The sequence below is a fragment of the Crinia signifera genome, chromosome 7 (genome assembly GCF_055691185.1).
Source record: "Crinia signifera chromosome 7, ASM5569118v1, whole genome shotgun sequence".
In the NCBI taxonomy this organism is placed as follows: Eukaryota; Metazoa; Chordata; class Amphibia; order Anura; family Myobatrachidae; genus Crinia; species Crinia signifera.
The window spans coordinates 118,863,082-118,886,528 of NC_139223.1; the positions used below are offsets into that span (position 1 = coordinate 118,863,082).

Consider the following 23,447-nt stretch of genomic DNA (forward strand, 5'->3'; position numbering starts at 1 on the left):
CTGATGAATTGGGCTAGGCAGGAAGTGCTTTATAGCACAGAGTGGAAGCTGATTGGGAGGTGGTCTTGAAGCACTATCCGGATAGGCTGTGGAGAGTCAACTGACTATATCCAAGATGGCAGTGCTATTGTCTGATTTTTGTAGGAACGCTGGCATTCAGTACTCTCAATGGACAAAGTGGAGAGTCATACGCAGGAACATCTCAGAGACAATGGAATTTCTGTGCAGGTACAGCATGGACAGACTTTCTTGCCCGCCATGAGTGATGTGCAGCGGGAGCGGACTTCAGCTCCATCCAAGAAAGACACCTCATAGAGAAAACTTAGACTTGAGATTCCAGAGTGTGACAGGCTTTCTTTTTTTCCCCCAGAATGCTACATTTTGTGAAAGGTCAGTTATATATAGGCAGAATGTGCCTCTGCGCCGTAGACACTGTGCAATGAATCAGCAAAGATTAATTTATTTATCTCATCAGTCATCCTTTTATTATTCCATTAAACTGTGTTGACTGGATATATCCCTCTGAAAAAAATCTTAGAGGACATTCCCTAAAGTAATGCATATGTAACTTAGTAGTTTTGGCTTCATCATGGAGGTGGGAATATTTTATTTTATACTTCCTTCTGTTTCCATTATCTTTGGGACCGCAGGCAACACAATGGATTGGGGTCCCCCTAAATTCACGTTTGTTTTTTTAGAATAAGAAGCCTTGTTAGGGCAATCACGCACTTTGGAGCTCACGATGCCATAGCTGAATACATGGGCTAATTAATATGACACCTACTGTATGCTCTGGTTAGACTTGGCAACCAATGAGCACTGAAACACAAATAGCTTATGAAACTAGTATCCATAGAAAACAAAGTTAGCGCTTATCTGTGCGAATACATCTGTTCAAAGACAGGTTTACTTGCTCTTTAAACATACTGTAAAGACCTTTTGGTGCCCTTTTAATTCGGGTTACTGACTCAACCTTTCAAGCCGTTATGTATAAAAAAAATCTTATAAAACCTGCATCTGTTATTTAGTCATTCGTGTATAATTGCTGCTTGGAAATTAAGCCAGTCAGCGATGTGCATTATAGCATTCCAAGTCTTGGCTGCAATGGTCAGAGCTTCGAAGGTCCAATATCTGAATACATTTTCTTCAAAGCTTTGATGTTCTCCCCATCGGGGGCTTCTGGCCACCTGTTGTGATCTGCGGAGCAATGAAATAACAGTAATTTACCCAAAATACATCCACATCCTGGTATCATAGCAATGTGCTGCAATATAATTATCTGACAAATTACACTCAAGTGTCTGGCCTGTTATTGGTTTAGAGAATTCTCTCAGCCAATTAGCTTCCGCACAGTCTTTTCAAAATATTTTTTCAAATTCGCCCACCGCTTTCCGCCCCATCTCCCCGCAAATGCCACTACTAGTTCCCGGCCACCACTCCGACTCCGCTACCCACCGCACAGGCCCCGCTGCCCGCCCATGGACCCCGTTGCCTGACCTCCACCGGACAAACCCCGCCGCTGCACAAAAGTGTGTGCCAGCGGTGCTTCACAGCTTACACACACCTAGGATCAGACCCAACACATCGCCGGTGCTAAAAAGCACCCAAGATGTGCCACTGATGGGCCCGATCCAATAAATGTAAAATGCAGCTAGTCTGACCTCCCCACTCCTATCTACTGCACACAGAACCACGCATCGGGTCGGAGGGGATGTCAAACACATCCAATTTGAGACGACTTCTCATCCTGATCTGTCGGGATCGGGCAAAATCGACCCAAATCCGAAAAGTGTATGGCCATCTTTATTGTTGACAAGAAAATACAATTAAATTATGATGTATAAACCCACTTTTTTAAAGATGGCTGCTTATCTTATAGATAATAACATTATGTTGGATAAAACTACTCCCCCAGATGCTTATCCTCAAATGGTATAGTTGGTGAACCAAAATATAAGAATAGTAGAAACATGTAATGAGGAATAGTGCCTTCTAGTAGATAAAGGGCCTGATTCAGAGATGGACGCATCATTGAATGTAGCAGGGATATAAAAATCTACTAATTCTGCAGGAGGTATCTGTGGGGCAAAGATGCCTCTGGCTGGTATTGCAGATAAGAGTGCTGCACCCTAAAGGTGACCATAAACTACTGCGAGAAGTCACAGAAGTATGTCCAGCCGATCCCCTTAAAGGTCCCAGATGGCAGGATCACATGCGATACATTGCACACGGTCCTCCTGAATGTGACCTATCATATGCGATTCCATTCCCCACTGCCGGGATGGGGGCCTAGTTGGAGGTTGGACATGCAGCAGGTCTGACCTCCAACTCTGATTCCCACGGAACTGCGCATCAGATGTCAAACACATCCGATTTGTCCAGTTTTCTCACAATTTCTCAGCCCAATCGCCCAATCCTTCGGCATCAGGTAAAATCGGTGGTACATTTCCCCCCCCCCCCCCCCTCATCGCTCCTACCTACCCCCCACCCGGCGCTCACATCACCCTACGCCACTGGTCCCTGACGCTACGCTAATCCTCCCCATTACCAGCTCAGCGCTGCTGTCCACCATGGGCCTGAGAAGCATATGATGAGCTCCACCAAGCAGAGCTCAGCACAAGTCTCTCAGCCTCTGACCTCCTGTACAAAGTCTCATGGGACTTCATCAACTCCCAGTAATGCACTGCACACTTGTGCAGTCAGTGTGCCTCGGATCCCAATGCTCAGCACTATTAATCATTGTCAAATGGGATAAGTAAACCTCCAGCACTACCCCACTCCCATCAGGCACAAAACCTTTAGCTAAATGTTTTTTTTTTTTTTTAAATACATGCCAACCACAGGGGGCCCCTATATAGAGGGGGGCCCAGGGGTACTGACCCTCTGATCCCCCCCCTTAATCTGGCCCTGCCACGGGTACATCTCTGAATTAGCCCCAAAGTCCCCCTTTACACAATTTAATATGAGTGCCAAAAAGAAACAGCTGATCTGTAAAACATTTGGACCTACTGTACTTCAATGGGACAAATTGCTATTCTGTATAGATGCAACAGTGGCGAACCATACTAAGGGGTCAATCCTTAACTGTGAAGGGCACGTTTTAACACCAGCAACGGAACTGGATCAATCTCGCACCCTTTGTGGGCTTGTTTCAGCCCGAATTCGAACTAAATTGCTTAATTGCCGTCCTAAAAATTGCTCGCTGTCATAATGACTCAAACACGCAAGATCATTGCTTCTAATTAGATTGACTCCTTTAATTGTAAAGTGCTGCAGCACAAATAGCAGCAAACATACCCTAAGGCAGGCATGTCCAAACTATGGCCCTCCAGCTGTTATGAAACTACAAGTCCCATCATGCCTTGCCACAGTTTTGCTATTAGGGAATGCTAAATCTATGGCAAGGCATGCTGGGATGTGTAGTTTCACAACAGCTGGAGGGCCACAGTTTGAACATGCATGCCCTAAGGCAGTGGTCGCCAACCCATTGCTCGTGAGCTACTGGTAGCTCGCGGTAGCAATCCGGGTGGCTCGACCATCCCTACATCGCCTGCCACCGCCTTCTCCTGAGACAGATGTTAGAGGGCACAGCGCTAACCGCTCCCGGGTAACGCTGCAGCGCTGTGCTCCCTCTCAGACGCTAGAGATGAAATATCACCTCTAGAGCCTGTCTCAGGCAGGGGAGATTCCTGCTGCCCGCCATGACTTCACTGCTGTGATGCAGTAATGGTAACCCCTATACCGTCCGTGCTGCATCGTGCTCTAGTGTCCAGTGTGTATGCTCTGTGTCCTGGCTGGTCTCAGTGTGCAGTATGTGCCCACACCTCACATCTACACTATGGCAGGTATTCAATGCTTTCTATGGGGAGCTGCAGCGAATCCCGTGTAGGATTCGCTGCACTTTCTCCCCAATTCTCCCTGTAGGGAGATTCGCCGGGCAGCCGCCCGTTCTCCCTATTCAACGCCTCAGGGGCTCTCTGCCCCTGGTGGCAAATTTTAACCCCCCGGGCGAATGCCGCCGGGGAGCTGGGGGACGGCTGCAGGCAGGGAGATGGAAGCCTCCCTGCCTGCGCTGGACACTGCGGGGGTGAAGGAGGGTTGTGGGGGACAGAGGGAGAGCCCCCAGAGCTGGCAGGGGGCTGTGTTAGGGAGCCGCTACACACTGGCCCCGATCGTGCATGTGTAATGATCGGGACGAGTGTGCAGTGAATATATGAATATTAATGAGCGTCTCCTGGCTCGGCCCCCTGCTGGTGAATGTGTAAAAAAAAAAAAATATATATATTGTTTAAAAAAAAAAAAAAAAAATGAAAATATATTCATGTGCTGCAAGCACATGAATAAAAATAGCATGCCCCTTCACAGGAAAAAAAATCTGATTTTTTGACACCAAAATAAAAATAAAAAACGCTTTATTTTCAAAGATCACATTCCAGTTCTCCAGAAATAGATGACGAATGTAAAATGGAGATCCGGGGAAAATCACTGGAGAAAGCAGTTCTCCACTTCAGCATTGAATACACTCTCGGCGAATTCCACTAAAAACCCCATTGAAAACCACTGGCGAATCGCGGAGAATCACAAACACGCCAGACATTCGCTCTTCATTTGCAGCGAATTGTGTCCATTGAATAGGGCGAATTGTTTTTCCAGTGAGAAAATTCCCTGTAAACCCGGGGAATTGACTGATTCCCCAGAAAATATGGAGAATCAAAGGCATTGAATACTGGCCTATATGTCCTCCTCTATACATTGCCATGGTATATGCAGGTGACATGGTCAGTGTACTGTGCAGTATAAAATGTGGCATTCTCTGTACACTGATACCATGTTACTTGCATATACCATGGCAGTATACTGTTCAGTATATAATGTGGCATTCTCTATACATTGCCATGGTATATGCAAGTGACATGGTATCAGTGTACTGTGCAGAATATAATGTGGCACTATCTGTACATTATATTAATTGCAGATCTTGGGGCCCCCTGTCTTAAGTACCCCGGGCCCTCCAGAGCCTTAACCCTGCTCTGCAGCAGTGGGCAGGAAGGCAGGCGGAGGTCATTAACCCCTGGCAATGAGCAGGTACTTTATACCTCCCAACTGTCCTGATTTTTTACAAGCAAGTCCCGTTTTTTGGGGGCTGTCCTGAGTCCCATCTGGAACTGGCAGTGTCCTGCGGTGAATGGACTGAGAATCCTATGTGAGCACTGAAGTACTATACTTCAACGAACACATCAATGGATGACATCCTATTTCCAAATATTAGTGTTCATTCTAGCACCCCGCTATCTTTGAAAATCCATGCAGTTCCTCTTCCCTGCTTGGGGTGTTGCGGTCTGCTGTGGTGTTTCTAGCACAGGTCTGGTTTGCATATCAGTGCTGATATACAGACCACACTGTGCTAGAAGCATTACAGCAGACAGCGACACCCCAGGCAGGGAAGAGGAACTGCATGGATTTTCTAAGATAGCAGGTGCTAGAATGAACACTAAAATATGGAGAGGTAAGTGACAGACTGTCAGTGGCTAGAAAGAGCTACTCTTCATTACCTGTTTCTGCAATATATTTTTTAATCCTACTCCTTCATGATTCAATTATAGTTGTGCATAATTTTTGAATGCATCTAATTCATGCTTTTTATTAAGATCTGCCCAGTATTTATTTTCGATATGAAGCACGTCTTAACAATACAACCCAGTATCAATGTTATAGAACCTTTCAGTTTGTACAGATTTGTAGTCTAAAAAACATTTGCTTTACTTTTTTGTCAGTATACTTGCTAAGGTGCGCTAAGCTAGGGCCTAACAAATTTACTGTTCCTCTTGTGTCAGTGTGCACCATACAGTACTTTATTAGCCATTAGCTGATCACAATGATTGAAAGGCACAGAGGGGTGGATTTATCATTGTGTGGCAAACGGGCGTTATGGGCGCAGGTATTTTTCGCCACTTTTGCGCGGTGAAGCGTACCTGTTTCATGCCCTTATTTACTAATGTGTGTGCGCACGTTATGGGAGTGCGTTATCACTGACCTGTGGTGATACGCCTCCTCCCATAACGAAGGGTGAACCTCCGGCCGGCGGTGTCTTCTGCGCATGCGCCGGATACCTTGGTCTCGTTGTGTATCCGGCACATGCGCAGTTTTACGCTTGCTGATCTCCGGCGTCTGCAAATTCAAACTGCGCATGCGCCGGGTAATGTTCGCCGGGGATGCTGTGTACCCGGCGCATGCGCAGTTTGAATTTGCAGACGCCGGAGACAAGGAAACGGCGAAGAAGAAAGCAGGAGAGCCCCGCAGCGCCGGAAAAAAGTGGCGAAGTCTGGAGGGCGCAGAGTGCATCGCCGAGGACATAAAGAAGTTTCTTACATAAGGTAAGGCATAAGCGCACTGTACAGAAAAATGTACATGCGCTATGCCTGCGCCCCCGCACCGCCGCCGCTATTCCACCCGTCAAACGGGTTTCATAAATAATGGGAAGCGCTATCCCCTGCTATAGCGCAGGAGGATAGCGCACAGACCCCTCAGCGCAGCATAATAAATCCACCCCAGAGTGAGCAGAGTGAGCTGATCTTGTAGGAGTTGTACATTGCAACTGAAGCAATTATGGAGAACAGGGATGCATAGAACAGGGAGGACATCGTGTTGTGAATGGGTTTATACAATAAAAAGGAATTTTATACCTGGTACTTCCCAATGAGATTTGTATAGGCTTTGCCCAGCATCGACCTTCACCGTCTCTCCAGTGATGAAAGATGCAGCAGGTGACAGTAGGAAGCAGACCATGGGAGATATCTGTCCAATTAAATAGTGATAATTTTAGCAATCATTTTTCACAGAACACAAAGATTTATATTGTACTCTAACTGGCATGAGATCTACACCACCACACTTCAGTCACATTTCGGTTTGGTCATGTGGGTACTTCTGCATTAAACATAGCCATCTCTCATTCTAATCTTCTGTTTATGCTAACGTCTACCCCTTATATATCACTCATATCTGTATGCCCCTCCCCTTTATAATGTAAGCTCTCAAGAGCAGGGCCCTCTCTCCTCATGAGCTTTTCTTAGAATATTATATAAAAATAATCTGCCACCCTTTTAATTGCTTCAGTGTCCTGTTCCCTGATGTCTCTATTTACCATGTCCTAAATTGCCTTGTTTCTTTTTGCTCATTCCAATATTGTTAGGCGCTGCAGAACCCTTGTGGTGCCATACAAATAAACGATAGTAATAATAATAACAACAGCTGCAGATAGAATTATACGAATGGGCACATGATCTTAGAGTATTAATCTGGCCAATCCTGTACCCCCTGCATAAGCAGAAGAATAACAAAACCTTCCTCGCATAACCAAAAATACATAAAAAAGTAAAAATACAGAAAGGATAGTCCCAAAATTGCACCTCCAAGTCAAGGACAGACACATATATAAAAGGAACACTTAGATAAAGAGTTGTATAGTATACACTCCAATGTTGTAGCTCCAAACCGGGTTTTAGAATGCACTTCAACCACAGGAGTTAGGATGGTAGAAGTGAATGTAGAAAGCGCCAGTTCCCTGACAGGAGGGTCTTGACACCGAGCCGGTACAGGTAATACAAAGACATCATTGTCAGGATCCATAGGCACAGCCGCCGTAACTTCGATTTTGGCAAGTAGCCTCCGAGTGGAAGCATCGATAGCCTGAAGGAGTTGTAGTACAAAACCAGACATCATAAATGGTTAAGTGGCACTCAGCTTGGAAAGTAGCGGTAATGGTAAAATGGCGGTGGCTAGCACACCGCCAGTAATCACCAGGTGTCTGAGTCGGACAGCAAATCTGATATATAAAAGATCTGGATCCAAAAAGCAATAGAGCTGTAGATGTACTGACCGGGCAGCTGTTCACACATTACAGAGTCCCAAGTAATGACAGATGTGGCCCGGTCAAGCTCCGCAAACCATCTGGCTGTAGAGAGTCGCCATATAGGAGGAAGGGTTGCCAGTCTCAGAGTAATACAGGTAAACCAGTGGCTCTGTCCCCGGGAAGGTCACCCGATCAGCAAGATGTAGCCGTCAGTATATAGACTATGAAGCTGTGTGGGCATACAAGATCTAAAATGTCCGCCGGAGCCTCGGAGCATAGCCAGCCCAGGCGCCAAAGTACAAGCAGCCACCTGCAGGGAGACCAGAGGGGAGCCGCCGGGAGATCACCAGGCAGTGTGGCCCAGTCCTCTCATCGGGCGTCACCGCACCTGAAGCAGGAGGTACGCGGGACCGGATGTTCAGCGGGTACGGCAGTAAAGGATGTTAGGCCGCAGTCTTCCACCTGGTCACGCCAGCTCTGGGATCGGCGGACTGTATGTATAAAGAGCTCACCGGGTGTAGCTGCAGTTAGGGTAGCCGTGCAGGGCAGTATGTAGTGTCACCCAGGCGCAGGATGGTGTTTTCAGGATATATAGCCGGAGAGCCCAGACACCTCACGTCCTACCCTCTTGCCGCTGTGGCCACGCCCCCCCAATGAGAGATTTTTAATAGTTGTGAAGAAGGCTTTAGTGTGCCGAAGAACATCCAAAAATTGTCAGGACCATCTCCTAAAGTTGATTCAGCTGTGGGATTAGGGCACCAGCAGTGTAGAGATTGCTCAGGAATAGCAGCAGACAGTTGTGAGGCATCTGCATGCACAGTGAGGCAAAGACTTTTGGAGGATGGCTTGGCATCACGAAGGGAAGCAAACAAGCAACTTCTCACCAGAAAAATACAGATTGATATTCTGCAAAAAAGGACAGGGATTGGACTGCTGAGGACTGGGGTAAAGTCATTTTCTGATTCATGATGAATCCCCTTTCAAATTGTTTGGTGTATTTGTTAAAACACTTGTCCAGAGAAGGAAAGATGAGAGCTATCTTCAGTGCTGTGTGATACCAACAATAAAGCACCATGAGACCATTCATATGTGGGGTTGCTTCTCTGCCAAGGGAGTGGGCTTACTCAAAATTTTGGCCATGAATAAAAAATGGTACCAATACATCCTCCAAAATCAACTTCTCCCAACCATCCAAGAACAGTTTTGTGACTAACAATGCGTTTTCCAGCATGATGGAGCATCTTGCCATAAGGCAAAAGTGATAACTAAATGGCTCAACGAACAATACTATGCATTTTTGGGTCCATAGCCAGGAAAAACCTCAGACCTTAATCCCATTGAGAACCTGTAATCAATCAGCCAGTGTGTGGCCCAGAAGTTGATTAACAGCATGCCAGGGCGAATTGCAGAGGTCTAAATAAAAGAAGGGTCAACACTGAAAATACTGTACTGACTCTTTGCATACATTTTATTTTGACACTTGAACACTTGTAACTTTACTTCAGTATACCAGAGTACATCTGAAAACCAATACGTGTGTCATTCTCAAAACTTTTGGCCATGGCTGTAGGTCAGCTATGACAGGGAACTTAAGTCATGACTTCAGTGCTGTGAGGCAGTTAGGAGAACCATTGTGCCAGAGGTTCCAAATACGGTCCACAGGACACATTAACAGTCCAGGTCTTACTTATATCCACGGCTTAGCACAGATGGGTAAAGTGATTGAGGTAATAATTAAGTCACCTGCAGCCAAGCATGGATATACTTAAAACCAAGACCTTTGAGGTGTCCGGAGGACTACTTTTGGGAACCTCTGCAATATGCCAACCATGCTTTATCAGGGTATGTTCAATCTGATCTTCTCCAATCTAGAGAACAACTGAACAAAAGTCAAATTCGTTCATTGACCATGTGAAAAAAAAAACAACAACAAAAAACATAATAGATACAAGTGAAGAGACTGGGCACTGTATGTATTATGGGCAACAATATAACAGGCTATGTATACATATAGGACCATAATTTACTGAACACTTTTGCGGTTTGGTCACCAACTGAACTGTGGCTTACAGGGATTATACCACTAAGCTGAAGGGAAAGAGCTTGTGTCCTATTATTGAACCATCTCAGAATAATGCCAGAGACAGATATACTAGCAACCTCTTGCTAGGTAATGATAATTAGAGTTATACCTCTTCAGGGACTCCTAGTCTCTTTGCAGGAATCTTAGGGATATAGTTTTGAAACATTGCGGGCCCCATATCCTTATAATTCTCAACAGCTGTCTGTGAAAAGATTGTACCCTGCAAAACAAAATCAGATAAAACAATAAGGGTGCATAAGGTACTATTATTAAGGCTATAGATCATTAAATAAGGTTGTGGGTTCCCTTTTAAATCTTTAAAATGAGAAGCTGCAAATTTGCAGTCTACAGTACAAATGGTTTGATGCCATCATACGTAAAAGCATGAATAAGTGCATCAATGTACAATAGTATGCAGGCATAAAGACATACGAGTAGAAATTCACGGCATATAAGAATCACTTGACCGATCTCGTCTGCCCTAAACACATGTCCACTCACACTTTTGTTGAGAGCTAACTAACCTACCACCTATTTGAATTGTGGAAGGAAACCAAGGAACCCTGAGGAAACACCCACAAAGGCATAGGGAGAATAAGCAAACTGCACAGTTAGGGTTGTGTCATTTATGCTAACCATTACACCATCTGTACACACAAAACTTTGTATCTTCTGAAAATATGTCATTTGCATAGTCCCCTTGCCCCCAAACTCTCATGACCATTGTAAACTATAATGACAGTTCGATACTTGTCTCCTAGCATGGCGCCCGTTGTAGGTGATCGCATACCTTAAGTTAAGGTATGCGAGGGACGCGACCAATGCGATTTTAGGGCTATTTTTAGCCTTTTCCCCTACAATTACAAAATCGCGTCCATCGCATGCCTTAAGTTAAGGCATGCGATGTGACCGATGCGATGGACGCGATTTTACATAGGGAACAATGTTAAATGGCCCAATGGACCCGATTTTTCATTGTATACCCACCCTTATGGGTATTTTACATGATAAATGCCCCCCCCCCCCCCCCATTGTTAACGCCACCCCACGATGAACGGCAACCCGAGCCCGCGAGGGGCGGCGGTATGCGTCCTCCGACCTTTTCATACCCCCACTATCCATGTCGGCGTGGAGTGGATTGTATATAGTGTGGCGAGCGCAGCGAGCCACCGTGCCCGAAGCATGGCGAGTGCAGCGAGCCCCGTGAGGGGACGTGTAATACCTGTGAAGTAATGCGCGCGCGCTCGCCACGCTTCGGGCTGGTGGCTTGCTGCGCTCGCCACACTATATAACATCAACTCCGCGCCGACGTGGATAGTGGGGGTATGAAACGGTCGGAGGACGCGTACCGCCGCCCCTCTTGGGCTCGATGCGAACGCCACGCTTCGGGTTGGCGTTGATCGTGGGGTGGCGTTAAAAATGGGGGGGCATTTGACCCATTAGGGTTGGGAAACAATAAAAATTGGGGTCTGGGGGCCATTTAACATTTGGGCCAATGTAAAATCGGATCTCAGGGACCATTTTACATTGATTCCAATCGCATGCGATTTGGTTGCATGCGATGCGATCGACGCGATTTCAGGGGGGGGGGGGGTCCCGATGGATACAATTTTTATCGCTGGCGCTGTGCTAGGAAACAAGTACCGACAGTTCTACAGGAACAGTGAAACTTTTACTCTACGTTTCTTGCAAAAGTAGGAGCCATGGGATTATATGTATGAACCCCCTTTAAAATAACCATCTGTTACCTACAGGAGCGACAGAGTTTATCCGGACACCATTGTGTGCCCATTCAATAGCAAGACTTTTGGTCAGATTGTCCACAGCAGCTCTCGCAGCACCTGTGTGACTAATACAGATATTTGCATTAGATATAGATATGATATATGATGCAAACAAGTCAACAAAGGAAGCATATTACAAATGCATAACCATTGAAATATAAATCCGCTTTTCACTGATAAATGCAATCCCTAAATTTAATAAACATATAATATGGGCACCTATAGCCATGTTATCTGCTGAGAGCAGACGTACCATGAATGGGAGTGGGAAGGAGAAGGACATATAAAGAGATGGTCACACAAGGGGAAGAGGAGAGGACACAAAGTGCTTTTTGTAAAACCAACCTAAATTATGTGGGTTTCATTATTGTATATAGGTCATCGAGTTGATACAATTAAGGTTGACAGTCAATAGGTCGACACATGAAAAAAGTCTACGTGAGTTTGTTACAGCTTTTCGTGCATATGTTGACATAGGTCGACATGAACACCGTATATGTGTCCCACGTCCCCTAGCATGGCGAGCAAGCTTCGGGCATACTATGAAATTCTCCCTCCGTGTCCACTGGGATGGAAAAGTATGAACAAGCCCTTTCTGCGACAAGAATTGTGAACATGTGTCGACCTTCTGACCTTGTCAAAAGGTCAACTTAATGCATGTTGACCTTTTGACTGCTGACCAATAGTGATCGACTTTTTGACTGTAAACCTAATGACCGCATCCCTCATTAGTATCATATAAGCTCCATACAACAACTAAATACTTACTATTCAATACAACCATTCAATACTTGCATTCATTTGTCCTGAATGCAGATAAAAACGTGGATCTCTATAGCTTTACACTGCGTAAACATGCAACACTGAGAGAAATAGTAACATGCATTGTTCTCCATGAGAGGACATTATTAATGATAAAGTGTGACATGGACAGCTATTGCAGCATTTGGGTAAATAGGTTTAATAGATGGCACATAGCAGCAAATACATTGAATGACACTTACGCCATGCCTGGAAATCCTTTCCACATGTCCGCCACAATATTTACTATGGCTCCTCCATGGTCCTTCATCCACATGTTGTACACTGCACACAGATGGACATGTCAGTACATGTGGTAACATTCACTAAGGGCACAGGCTTTTCAACGTACACAGTCAGCTGACAATGGTTCAGTCTGTTCACTAGGTGATGTTTTTTTAATTATTTTATTCATTGAAGCATTACCCATAAATGAAAAAAAAATATCTATATACAATCACAAATAATAAAATATAAATAAGGTATACATCATTTAAACAGACATCAATTAAGAGCCGCTCAATTTTTAAGGAGCCAGCCAAAACCCAGATATTTATACAAACTCAGGGGAGGAATGGAGTCAATGGAAAAGGAGTAGGTTCTGTAAGTAATCATAAGATGTACAGTTGCATCCTTATAAATCTAGCATCATTACGTCATGCATCGTGAGATGCCTGGTGTGTGTTATAAACTGTATTAATGTTGGGGCTTTTGTTTGCCAAAAATGTGCCTTAGATAAAACTCAATGCACCTAGGACACATAAGGAGACTGTGCTGATTAATTTGATATATATGACACTTTGTGTTGGGAAGCATTTAGCACCTCAGTGGTTGGAATGCCGGCATCCACTATACCGACGCCGGCATCAACGGGGATGGGGGGGTGGGGTTTAGGCACTAGGGGAATACTTAATTAGGCTGCAGGCAGGGTTAGGCACCTAGAGGGAGGGGGTAGGTTTTTGTGGTGAGGTATGGGGGTTAGTGTTAGGCACTAGCTTGGAGGGTTAAGGCCCATACACACTAGGCGATTTTGAGCTGAAAGCCGCTCAAAGCCGCCCGGTGATGAGCAGTGATGCGCACTCCCGAATCTTCTCCGGGAAATGATCAACTGCTTGTATTACCAACAGAGGAGCAGCTTTGTGGATGGCTTTGCATAGTGCTGTGGTATGCAAAGCCGTCCGCCACCCCGCTGACAACACCGGGCAGGGGGAAAGTAGCTCAGTGTGTATGCACTGAGCGGTCGTCCTCCCCCCCCCCCCCTCCTACATACACGCTGGGCATAATCTTCCAGTGTGTAGGGACCTTTACGCTGCAGGAAGAGTGGGTTAGGGGGGAAGGTGGAGGGTAAGTATTTTTGCCTAATCCCTAACGTATTCTGACCACTGGTTATCTGGGATGCAGTTACAATCCCGGCGGTCGGGATCCCGGCGTTCAGGATCCCGGCGTTCAGGATCCCGACGCCGGAATCCCGACCGCCGAAATGCCGACACTTTCTCCCTCCTGGGGGTCCACGACACCCCTGGAGGGAGAATAAATTAGTGTGCCGAGCGTAGCGAGGCACCGGGCCCGCTGCGTGGCGAGCGCAGCGAGCCCGCAAGGGGGGGCGATCCACGTCCCCCCCTTGTCGGCATTTCGGCTGTCGGGATTCCGGCATCGGGATTCTGAACGCCGGGATCCCGACCGCCGGGATTCAATACTGAATCCGGTTATCTGTATGCATCTCCTTTCCTGTGATATAAAAAACATTAATTTGTCTTTCATTCCTAAAGGGCATCTCTACCTAATCAATTTTTAACTCTTTAAACAATTTTTTCACAGGGAAAAAAGTAGTCAACTCATTGGAGTTTTCTGATAGTAAGTAGCAATTTTGTACTCTCCCGTAATACTTTTAGCCCAAGAGGGAAAAAGCATCCAAAATTGGCCATTCCATTACAGCACTGAAAGTAAGCATTCACCTCAGGAATCTATTGCTCATTGCGTTAGGAGCACCCACTTTTCTTAAATGAAAAGGTTGCAAGCTTTTAATCTTGAAGCTCTAACTTGTGTATGATAGGTAGATATAGTGACATATATTTAGAATACAGGTTGGAGTATTTATGGTGTATGTCAGGGACCTTATTCTATCCCTGACTTTTTTTGGAGGATCCAGCGTTCAATCTATCAGTTAGAATGCAGTAATTCAAGACATTCATCGCCGCTACCCGTGATAAGATAAAAAAAAAATCTAAATCTTGGCCCCCTACAATATCATTTACAACTGCACACAAGGCTTCACAATAGCCACATTCAGTGTAGGAAATTTATCATTGCATTATTCATATTCCAAATTGCACAGGCTCAGCAACCCAGACATCCATGCAGTATTGTTGGGTACCTACAGTTTCAGCAATTAAAACAATGGGCCTGATTCTGGTTCACTTGCAAAAGCAATGTGCACTGCAGGGGGTGGGAGGTGGGCAGATGTAACATGTGAAGAGAGTTAGAGTTGGGTGGGGTTTGTACGTCAAACTGATATCTATATTGCAGAGTAAAAATAAAGTAGTCAGGGGTGAATTTATGAAGCTTGGAGAAGTGTTATCTATCCCCATAAAGAACGTTATGAGCAAGGTGATAATGGTTCAGCCAATCAGCTCTTACCTGTCAATTTACATATTGTAGCTGATTGGCTGAACCATTATCACCTTGCTCATAACGTTCTTTATGGGGATAGATAACACTTCTCCAAGCTTCATAAATTCACCCCTCAGTATTTACGCTGCACAGAAACAAAATAACACCCAAATCTAACTCTTCTGCTTTTGAGAGTGAACCACAGGCCCAATGTGTAGTATTCCTAGCGGTCTGTAATCTCTTCAATTTGGGTTCTGGGAGCGTATATTATTGAACAAGAATAGGTTTATTCACCAAAAAGTGCAATGCTTTTATAGAAAATAAAGTTAACAAGGAATGGTTACAAAGTACATACATTTTAACAATAAAAATACACGTGTTCAACCGAAGTGGCCAGGCAAACCACCCAAGAGGTGCCAACAACACAAGTTGAATGAGCCCGCACCAGGCTCAAGGCAGGCTTGTCATAGGACAAATAAGCCTGACGAATCGCCAAAGTGACCCAATGGGCAAAGGTAATTTTTGAGGCTGGCCAACCCCATTTGGGTGTCAAAGAGAATTACTCCACATAAAGTAGAAGAGCCGGATGAGTAAAATAAATTCTCAAAGCACAAACCACATCCATCGGTGTTAGAAGGGAGGAATCCAGTGGTGAAGGGTCAGGAGAAAAATCTGGAAGCGCAATATCCTGATTGAGGTGGAACGTTGAGACCACCTTAGGCAAAAGGGAAAGTTTGGTCTGCAAGACCACCTTATATGAATGGAGAATTATCATGGGAGGCTTGCAAGACAATTCTGCAAATTCAGAGAAAGCTATAGGTGATGCAGCTGCCGGCGGGGCAGGAGGGATAGCTGCACAAATCCCAGAAAACACTAATTTTCGGATATTTAGCTGAAAATATTCAATAGTAAAGGGGCTACTAACTGTTTTATGGTATCATTACTTTAAGATAAGAAGCAGTTATTCTAAATCAGATAAAGCCCTTTCAGCAAATATCTTAAAACACATTTCACAGATCTCATCTGGAAGTTTTAACGTGAGCAATAAATTAAAATGATAAGAAATAAGAACTTATGTAACAGGAAGCATTGTGTGATTATTTAGGCTTACTGAAAGGGATACTCACCTGCTTTACAACAGTAGAAGGTTCCATTGAGGTTGGTGTCTATTACCGCATTCCAGCCCTTGCTGCTTATGGCTTCACTTGGACTTGGGAACTGGCCACCTCCATTGTTCACTAGGAAATCAATCTGTCCATATAGGTCCAAGGTACTCTTAACCAACGACTCCACCTACATTCAGAAACGATGAGGGAAAAAATGATATGCTAGCTGTGTGTGAATTATATACAACCATTATAGTGGACTGGATATTACTATTACACATGTAACATATGATAGTTCCAGTTTTTCTAGCTTTCATTTTAGTGTTAAAAGTATTGTCTAATATAAAAATAACCAGTTGAACAAACTCATAATACAGTATTTATGGCCATGAAATGACAGTAGCTTTATAAAATGATTTATGAACAATAGATTAAAAATCCTAACTTATTTAATTTAAAAACAATGAATGAGTTTAAAAATAACTGAAATCTGAGGTTTCGGTTCCATTTGTGCAGAAGCTGACAAGCTCTTTGGGGCAGATGTATTAAGCCTGGTAAAGTGATAAAGTTGAGATAAAGTGGAAGATGATAACACATCAGCCAACCAGCTTCTAGCTGTCAAGTTACAGGCTGGGTTGGGAGGCCTCGTATGTTCCGGTTGTGCTCAATAATGTGACAGAATTAAACTAAATATTTGGCTGCCTTGTTTTTCTGTTGATTCTGCTTATAATACATCTCTTCATCCCATGAGAATATTCTGCTACAGTCAATAGACAGATGTAATGGGGCATTATGAAAATAAAAGTTAAAGCATTTATCAAAAATTTCACCAATCTGCAAATGATCTGAAAGTGATATTACCCAATCACAGTGTGCTATAAAGAACACTCACACAAGCATGCTGGGAATTGTAGTTAATCAGCTGCTTTGTTGTCCTGGTTATTTTATTATGTTTTATTTACATCCTTATTAAAGGACATAAAGGAGACCATGGTTTTATTCCCAGTATCAGCATGTGAAGTTATCCTGTATCCCAGGATTGTAAGGTTGTACCCTTGATTAAACAGATGAACCTGTGTCCTCCGACACCCTCTCTGGTAGCTTAGGGAGGAGACAATAAGTTATCTACATACACTGGAGACAGTAATTATGTGAGATGAACCAATGCCACCAGATAGGTGGATAATTTTAAAAATTCTAGCTAATCTACTTCTAAACGTAAAAGGCATACACTAGTTAGATTTGGGCCAATTTCACCCAATCCAGACTGATCGGGCCGAGAAATGAGCCCATGTGCTTTGGGTCGTACCCTACAGGTTGAACCTGCTGCAGGTTCAATCTATCGGATCGGACCCATCAGCGGCAATAGCAGGTGCTTTTGGTGCTTGGTACTGGCAGCAGTGGGATCCGGCCAGCGGGCAGGTGTCGGGCGAAGGTGCGGGAAGCGGCAGCAGAATTAAAAAATATATTTTTTCAAAAGACTGGCCGGCCCACTCTCCGCCCCGCAAATCACCTCTGCCCGGCTCTCCTGCAGCTCCCTGGGAGTTTATATGCAATAAATCACATTGAGTGCCGCATCATATGTAAGCTCCCCGGGGAGCTGCCGGGGGAGCTCGAGGGCAATTTGGTCTGACTTGTCCTTAGGATAAGTCGGACTAGTGTATGGGAGCCTTAAAGACCATATTCAGCAGCAGTACACATTATCTGACGTCACTGTTGCCGCTTTGGATTGAACACTTTTGTCTCATATACACTTTGAATTTGCAATTAGACTTTAGCAACTACATAAAACATGAGAAAGACGTATAAGCAACATATTTTAATCAGACTACCTCTCCGCCCCCAGCAACGCATTGCAAAATAGTTGTGTGAAATATAACAATAAAAAGGTGGTGAATGCTTCAGATGGCTCTGATACCCATGAATTCACATCAAGCCACTAGGGCCATCAATACATAAATCAGCTAATGAGGGTCAATGCGATGCACTTTGCTCTCACCTCATCCTCTTTGCGGATGTTACACTGAAGGGCAGTCAACAGTGAGCGGTTTGCAGGAGAGTGTTGAGAGATCAGATCTTTGGCAGCTTCCTGTAACCGGTCAAGTTTCCGAGAAGCAATAACTACACTGCAACCTGTGAACATATAACAAGCACATTTACGGTAACAAACCCTTGTTCAGGTAATTTTTTAAAGAGCGTATTACACTTTGTAAGACCGGAATATAACCTGTACGTGCCCAAAAGTTCCAATTTCAGATTTCGAATTCACATTAGTGAAACAAGTATGGAAGGCACTGAGGTTTCAGTTATTAATCACCACCTGGATAGGCTGTGACCAAACCTGGGTACACATTATACAATATATTCAACATTGTTGCAATCCACAACAGATCATAATGAACATTGTATAGTGGAACCCTCAAATCCATCCCCTTCATTGAGTGATGAATTGGATGGTCGCATCGTCCCACTAAATGTTATGCACGCCCATTCCACAAATGATACAATATTGTTTCATGTTCCACAATCATACAATGCATCATGCAGTGTGTACATTGTTTTAATATATCATTACATCACATTACCTCTTGGTTACGCAACAATTAAGTGTGTAACAAGCTTTAGTGTACAAAAATGACATGATAAATTAGAAAAATAAATGAAATTAAATAATTTGCCCTTTACACCGTGTAAAACACTACTACAATTATTCCAAAACCATTTTACTTTCCAATACGGACATAGCATCCTCTGGGAATGTTCCTGCTATTCAAAATTAATCAACTGCACTCTCGAGCACTGCTGATTAGCATATTGGGATAAAATACTGTATGTAGTATACTAAACACCTACACATTGCTTATATAATTATCAATTTTATTTATATTCAAGTACTGGTACAGTACTCATTCAGTAATCACTATTTGTATTAAATATTAATATACATGTTTTACATCTGCTTACTGTTTTAATTAGCAAACACTAGGCAATAGAAACACAGAAAATGAACTAGTGTGTGTATGTATGTATGTATGTATGTATTTATATGTTGTGAAATTCAGACTGTAAGCTCCTATGGGGCAAGGGTGTATATGACTGTCAAATATTTGCTGTGTAAATTAGGGTGCTATCTAAATAAACCAAACGGTGTTGTAAAATGTCTGACATTTCAGTTATATCATACACCAAATGGGGTTAGGCCTCAATCACTGACATCTTTAATACTGCCAGCTCGCTGACGTCATCAGGGGCGCGGCAGAGCGTCATCGGGGGCAGGCAGCGCTTAGAGCTGCCGCTGCTCCAATCGCTGCCTCTTCCATAGTGTGAACAGGAAACGGTTCGCTCGACCTGTTTAACCCATTCATACCACACAGCAACAAACCGGGAATAATTCTGTTTTCTTACCGGTTCTTATTGCCGTGTCGCTACCCGTTTGCGGCACCCGGTAACCCCTTTCACATCGCACTAATTACCGGGTCAAGCCGGCAAGAAACCGGCTTGTACCCGTTAATTAGTTGCGATGTGAAAGGCGTATAGATAAAATGTTAGCTAGAAAACACATTGGGATAGTGGGCGAAATATACTAAGCTTCAAAACTGATAAAATGGAGAGTGATAAACCACCAACCAATCAGCTCCTAACAGCTATCTTTCAAACAGCCTGTTAGGAGATGATTGGTTGATGGTTTATCACTTTCAGCAAAACAATGGGATCAATTTATAGACCTTTCATACATATGTTGAATGTAAGCGTTAAAATTGAGGTTACATGAAGCCAAACTCTGAGTGACAGGAGTTATGTTACCAGCACTGGTTCCAGTTGATAGATCTAGTGTCCATAGGTCTACTCCAAAAGGCCAACATGCAATAGTTCAACAGGGCCAAAAGGTCAACATGCATTAGGTCAACAGGGTAGACACATGACAACAGGTTTTGTTTTTACTTCATCAACTATGTCGACATACAGTCGAGGGAGAATACAATAGTGTGGAAAGCATAGCGATTTATCCCTATAGTCAGTGGTAGCCAACCCTAGCCCTCGAGAGCTACCAACAGTTCACATTTTCCAGACAACCTAGCTGCTGCACAGCTGCACTCATTAATCACTGACACATTTTAAAAGATTCACAGGTGGAGCTAATTACTTCACTTGTGATTCTGTGAGGAGACCTGCAAAACATGCACTGTTGGTAGCTCTCGAGGACTAGGGTTGGCTACCCCAGCTATAGATTGTAAGCTTGCAGCAGGGCCCTCTTACCTTCAAGTCTGTCTGTTGTTACCCAGTTTGTTTTATATCGGTTTACAATTGTAAAGCGCAATGGAATCTGCTGCACTTTATAAGAAACTGTTAATAATAATTAATAGTGAGGCACCAAGCCTTAAGCCTGGCGAGCCATGCAAGTGTACATGTTACACTAATTGGGGGTCCAGTTGTCAACACTGACACCCCCCAAAATGTGAAAAACTCATGTTGACCTTTTCAATGTAGACCTATTGACTACAGGTCAATATATTCCACACCCAGCACCCAGATCGGAGCTTGCTCTGGGTGATAGGGTGTATGTGACCAGCACTGGGTGACGGCCTGTTGAGGCCTGCGCTAGGTGACCAGCACTGTGTGACTGTATGACCAGGACCTGCTCTGCGTGACAAGAGTTATGTGACCAGCACTGTGTGACTGCATGACCACCAGGGCCTGCTCAGGGTTACAGTGTATACGTGACCAGCAATGGGTGACAGCCTGGCCGGTGCCTGCGCTGGATGACAGGGTGTATGTGACAATCACTGTGTGATAGCCTGACCGAGGCCTTCGCTAGGTGACAGGAGTTACGTGACCTGCACTAATGCTGCTTTCCCACTGCCTACCCGGGTAAAGACCCGTTTTTTTTAAACGTGTCTTTACCCGGGTAATAGCCACAAAGACCCTTTCCCACTGCAGCTTTTAAACGTTAAAATAACGTTTAAAAGCAGTTTTTGTCCCATTCACACTTACCCGTGTAAACCACAAAGCAACACGTTTAAACTCTCTAGTAAACCTTGCCTGTCATTAAAAACATCACATGCACCAATCATGTTCTTAACCTTTATTATTATTTCTAAATACCGTTTAAAACCCTTTCCCATTGCCAAAAAAACGTCTCTTACACGGTAAAAACACTGCTTTTTACCCGGTTAACAAATACCGGTATTTGTTACCCGTGTAAAGCAACCTGGAGCTTTCCCACTGCAGCTCTAGCCGTTTAAAAAGGCTAAAAAAACGGCATTTTACCGTGTAAAGCCTGCAGTGGGAAAGGGGCATGAGTGACTGTATGACTCTAGTTTGGGTGACCGTGTGGATGTCCCCGACCCCAGCACAGCCTGTCCGGTGAGTGACAGCCTGTCAGATGCTTAGCCAATCGTCTGACCTAGTCCCAGCAGCTCGGCTGTTATGGCTTTCCCAATGCCAGTTCCTCCTCCCGTGACAATGGCGACTTTGTTCCTGAACAGTCCCGGACTAAACACACTGCGGGCAGCCATGACGGGAGACAGACTTCCGGGTAGGTCAGGCAGAAGTGGGGACTGTTAAAGGAGCTGTACCTTGGCCGCGTTGCCGTGGTAACCCCTAATGCTCAATGTTCTCAGCTTACCTCTCCGGCTCCCTCCCTCCTCTACACCCACCAGCCGGGTCAGACGCACATATTTCTTCTTGGTTCTTAGACGGCTGATACATTTTATTTATTTTATGAACCATGGACTAGAAAATAAACGAATGCATGTGAAAGTACAAACATTCATTGTAAATAATACTGTATATAGAAAATATAATAACAGAAACTTGAATATAAGCGGATAAGTAAACGATTAGAAAAAAGTTTATTAGAGCAAACAAAGTTAAAGCTGGGCATAGTGTGGTGTACGTTGTACACTGGAACTTTGAATCAGTCATCCACCTTAAACGTTCTTTTTTGGGACTGTCATGCATCCCACCAGGGGCCAGCATTGTCCCATGGTGGTAGGGAAGGGGAGATAGTTGGGAGTCCACTTGCTAGCTGCTGGTGATGTGGTTTGACCGTGTACCCCCAACATGACCCTCTCCAGGAGGGACAGAATGCTCTGTTCCGGGACTATGTAAAAACCGGATCCGGACCACCGGACAGGACATCAAAATCTGCAGTCCGGAGCTTGTGGGGTCCGGTCCTGGGGGGTCCTGTCCGGGGGTGTCTTGGGGGGGGGGGGGGGGGTAATGTGATAGCTATCACCAGGGACATGGGGAGGGGAAATTACAACCTCTCCGGGCGGTCCGGACCGTCCGGTTTTTGCTACATGCCCAGACCATACAGGGAGGCTTTATTCTACCCCTCCTCCGCTACCTGGTGACAGGTGTGACAGGCAGCCCCCCCGGACAGGACATCCCCGGACAGGACACCCCCCGGACCGGTGTATACAAGCTACAAAATGCAGAGTTTGATGTCCGGTAGGTCCGGGGGTTTTGTCCTGGTCCGGTTTTCACCCATACCCCTCTGTTCCTGACTTTCCTATTTCCATCACCATCACCTATGGTGGAACACCTTTATTATCAAATAACCTGTTCAAAGCTGCCGGTGATGGCAATCATAAATTAAAAGGGAAGTCAAGGAACAGAGCATTGTGTCCCTCCTGGAATGGGTCATGTTGGGAGGTATGCAGGGGCAGATTGGTAATGAAATCCGGCCCGGGAAAAAACTGGAAGCAGCCCCGGGGGGGTTTGTTACCGCTACTGCCCGGGGGGTGGGTGGAAACACTACTGACCATGGGGGGGAGAGGCGCTCCACGCAGGTTCCATGATCCATCCGTGCTGCAGCTGCTTCTGACGTCAGCGAAAAGCGTCCAGCAGCCGCATCCTGGTCACAAAGGGCAGCACAGCCCTAATCCATACCTCCCAACATGATCCTCTCCAGGAGGGACAATTTGCTCTGTTTCTGGGCTTTTCCTGAATTTATGATTGCCATTACTTGTGATGAAGCACCTTTCTTATCAATTAACCTGTGTGAAGCAGGTGATGGCAATCATACATTAAGATGAAAGTGCAGGAGCAGAGCATTGTGTCCCTCCTGGAGAGGGTCATGTTGGGATGTATGCTAATCAAATATGGCTGCCGCATATATTCCCCACAGGATGACGCCAGCACCGGCCCTGGTAGAACAGTCGCCGGCCTAGCCAGGGGGAAATCTGCACCGACCCACCGGGATATGG

The 23,447-nt window shown here is 44.8% G+C and overlaps 1 protein-coding gene across 1 annotated transcript; it reads right to left on the bottom strand.

Annotated features, from left to right (window-relative positions):
* Nucleotides 1-534: 534 nt before the first annotated feature.
* On the bottom strand, nucleotides 535-21,805 carry PECR (peroxisomal trans-2-enoyl-CoA reductase). The gene is made up of 8 exons (XM_083153675.1): nucleotides 21,641-21,805; nucleotides 18,236-18,369; nucleotides 16,258-16,423; nucleotides 12,724-12,805; nucleotides 11,688-11,784; nucleotides 10,045-10,155; nucleotides 6,684-6,795; nucleotides 535-1,197 (listed from the first exon to the last, which is right to left on the bottom strand). Exons 1-8 carry the CDS (start codon nucleotides 21,750-21,752, stop codon nucleotides 1,109-1,111), a joined length of 903 nt encoding a protein of 300 aa, XP_083009801.1. The 5' UTR covers nucleotides 21,753-21,805; the 3' UTR covers nucleotides 535-1,108.
* Between the last annotated feature and the right edge of the window lie 1,642 nt (nucleotides 21,806-23,447).

Coding starts and splice junctions, on each gene's coding strand:
- PECR (XM_083153675.1), bottom strand. CDS start 21,752: ATGGCTGCCCGCAGTGTGTTTAGTCCGGGACTGTTCAGGAACAAAGTC. Junction 18,370..21,640: donor AGCCGAGCTGCTGGGACTAG/GTCAGACGATTG, acceptor ATATGTTCACAG/GTTGCAGTGTAGTTATTGCT. Junction 6,796..10,044: donor GACTAGGAGTCCCTGAAGAG/GTATAACTCTAA, acceptor TTAATTGGACAG/ATATCTCCCATGGTCTGCTT.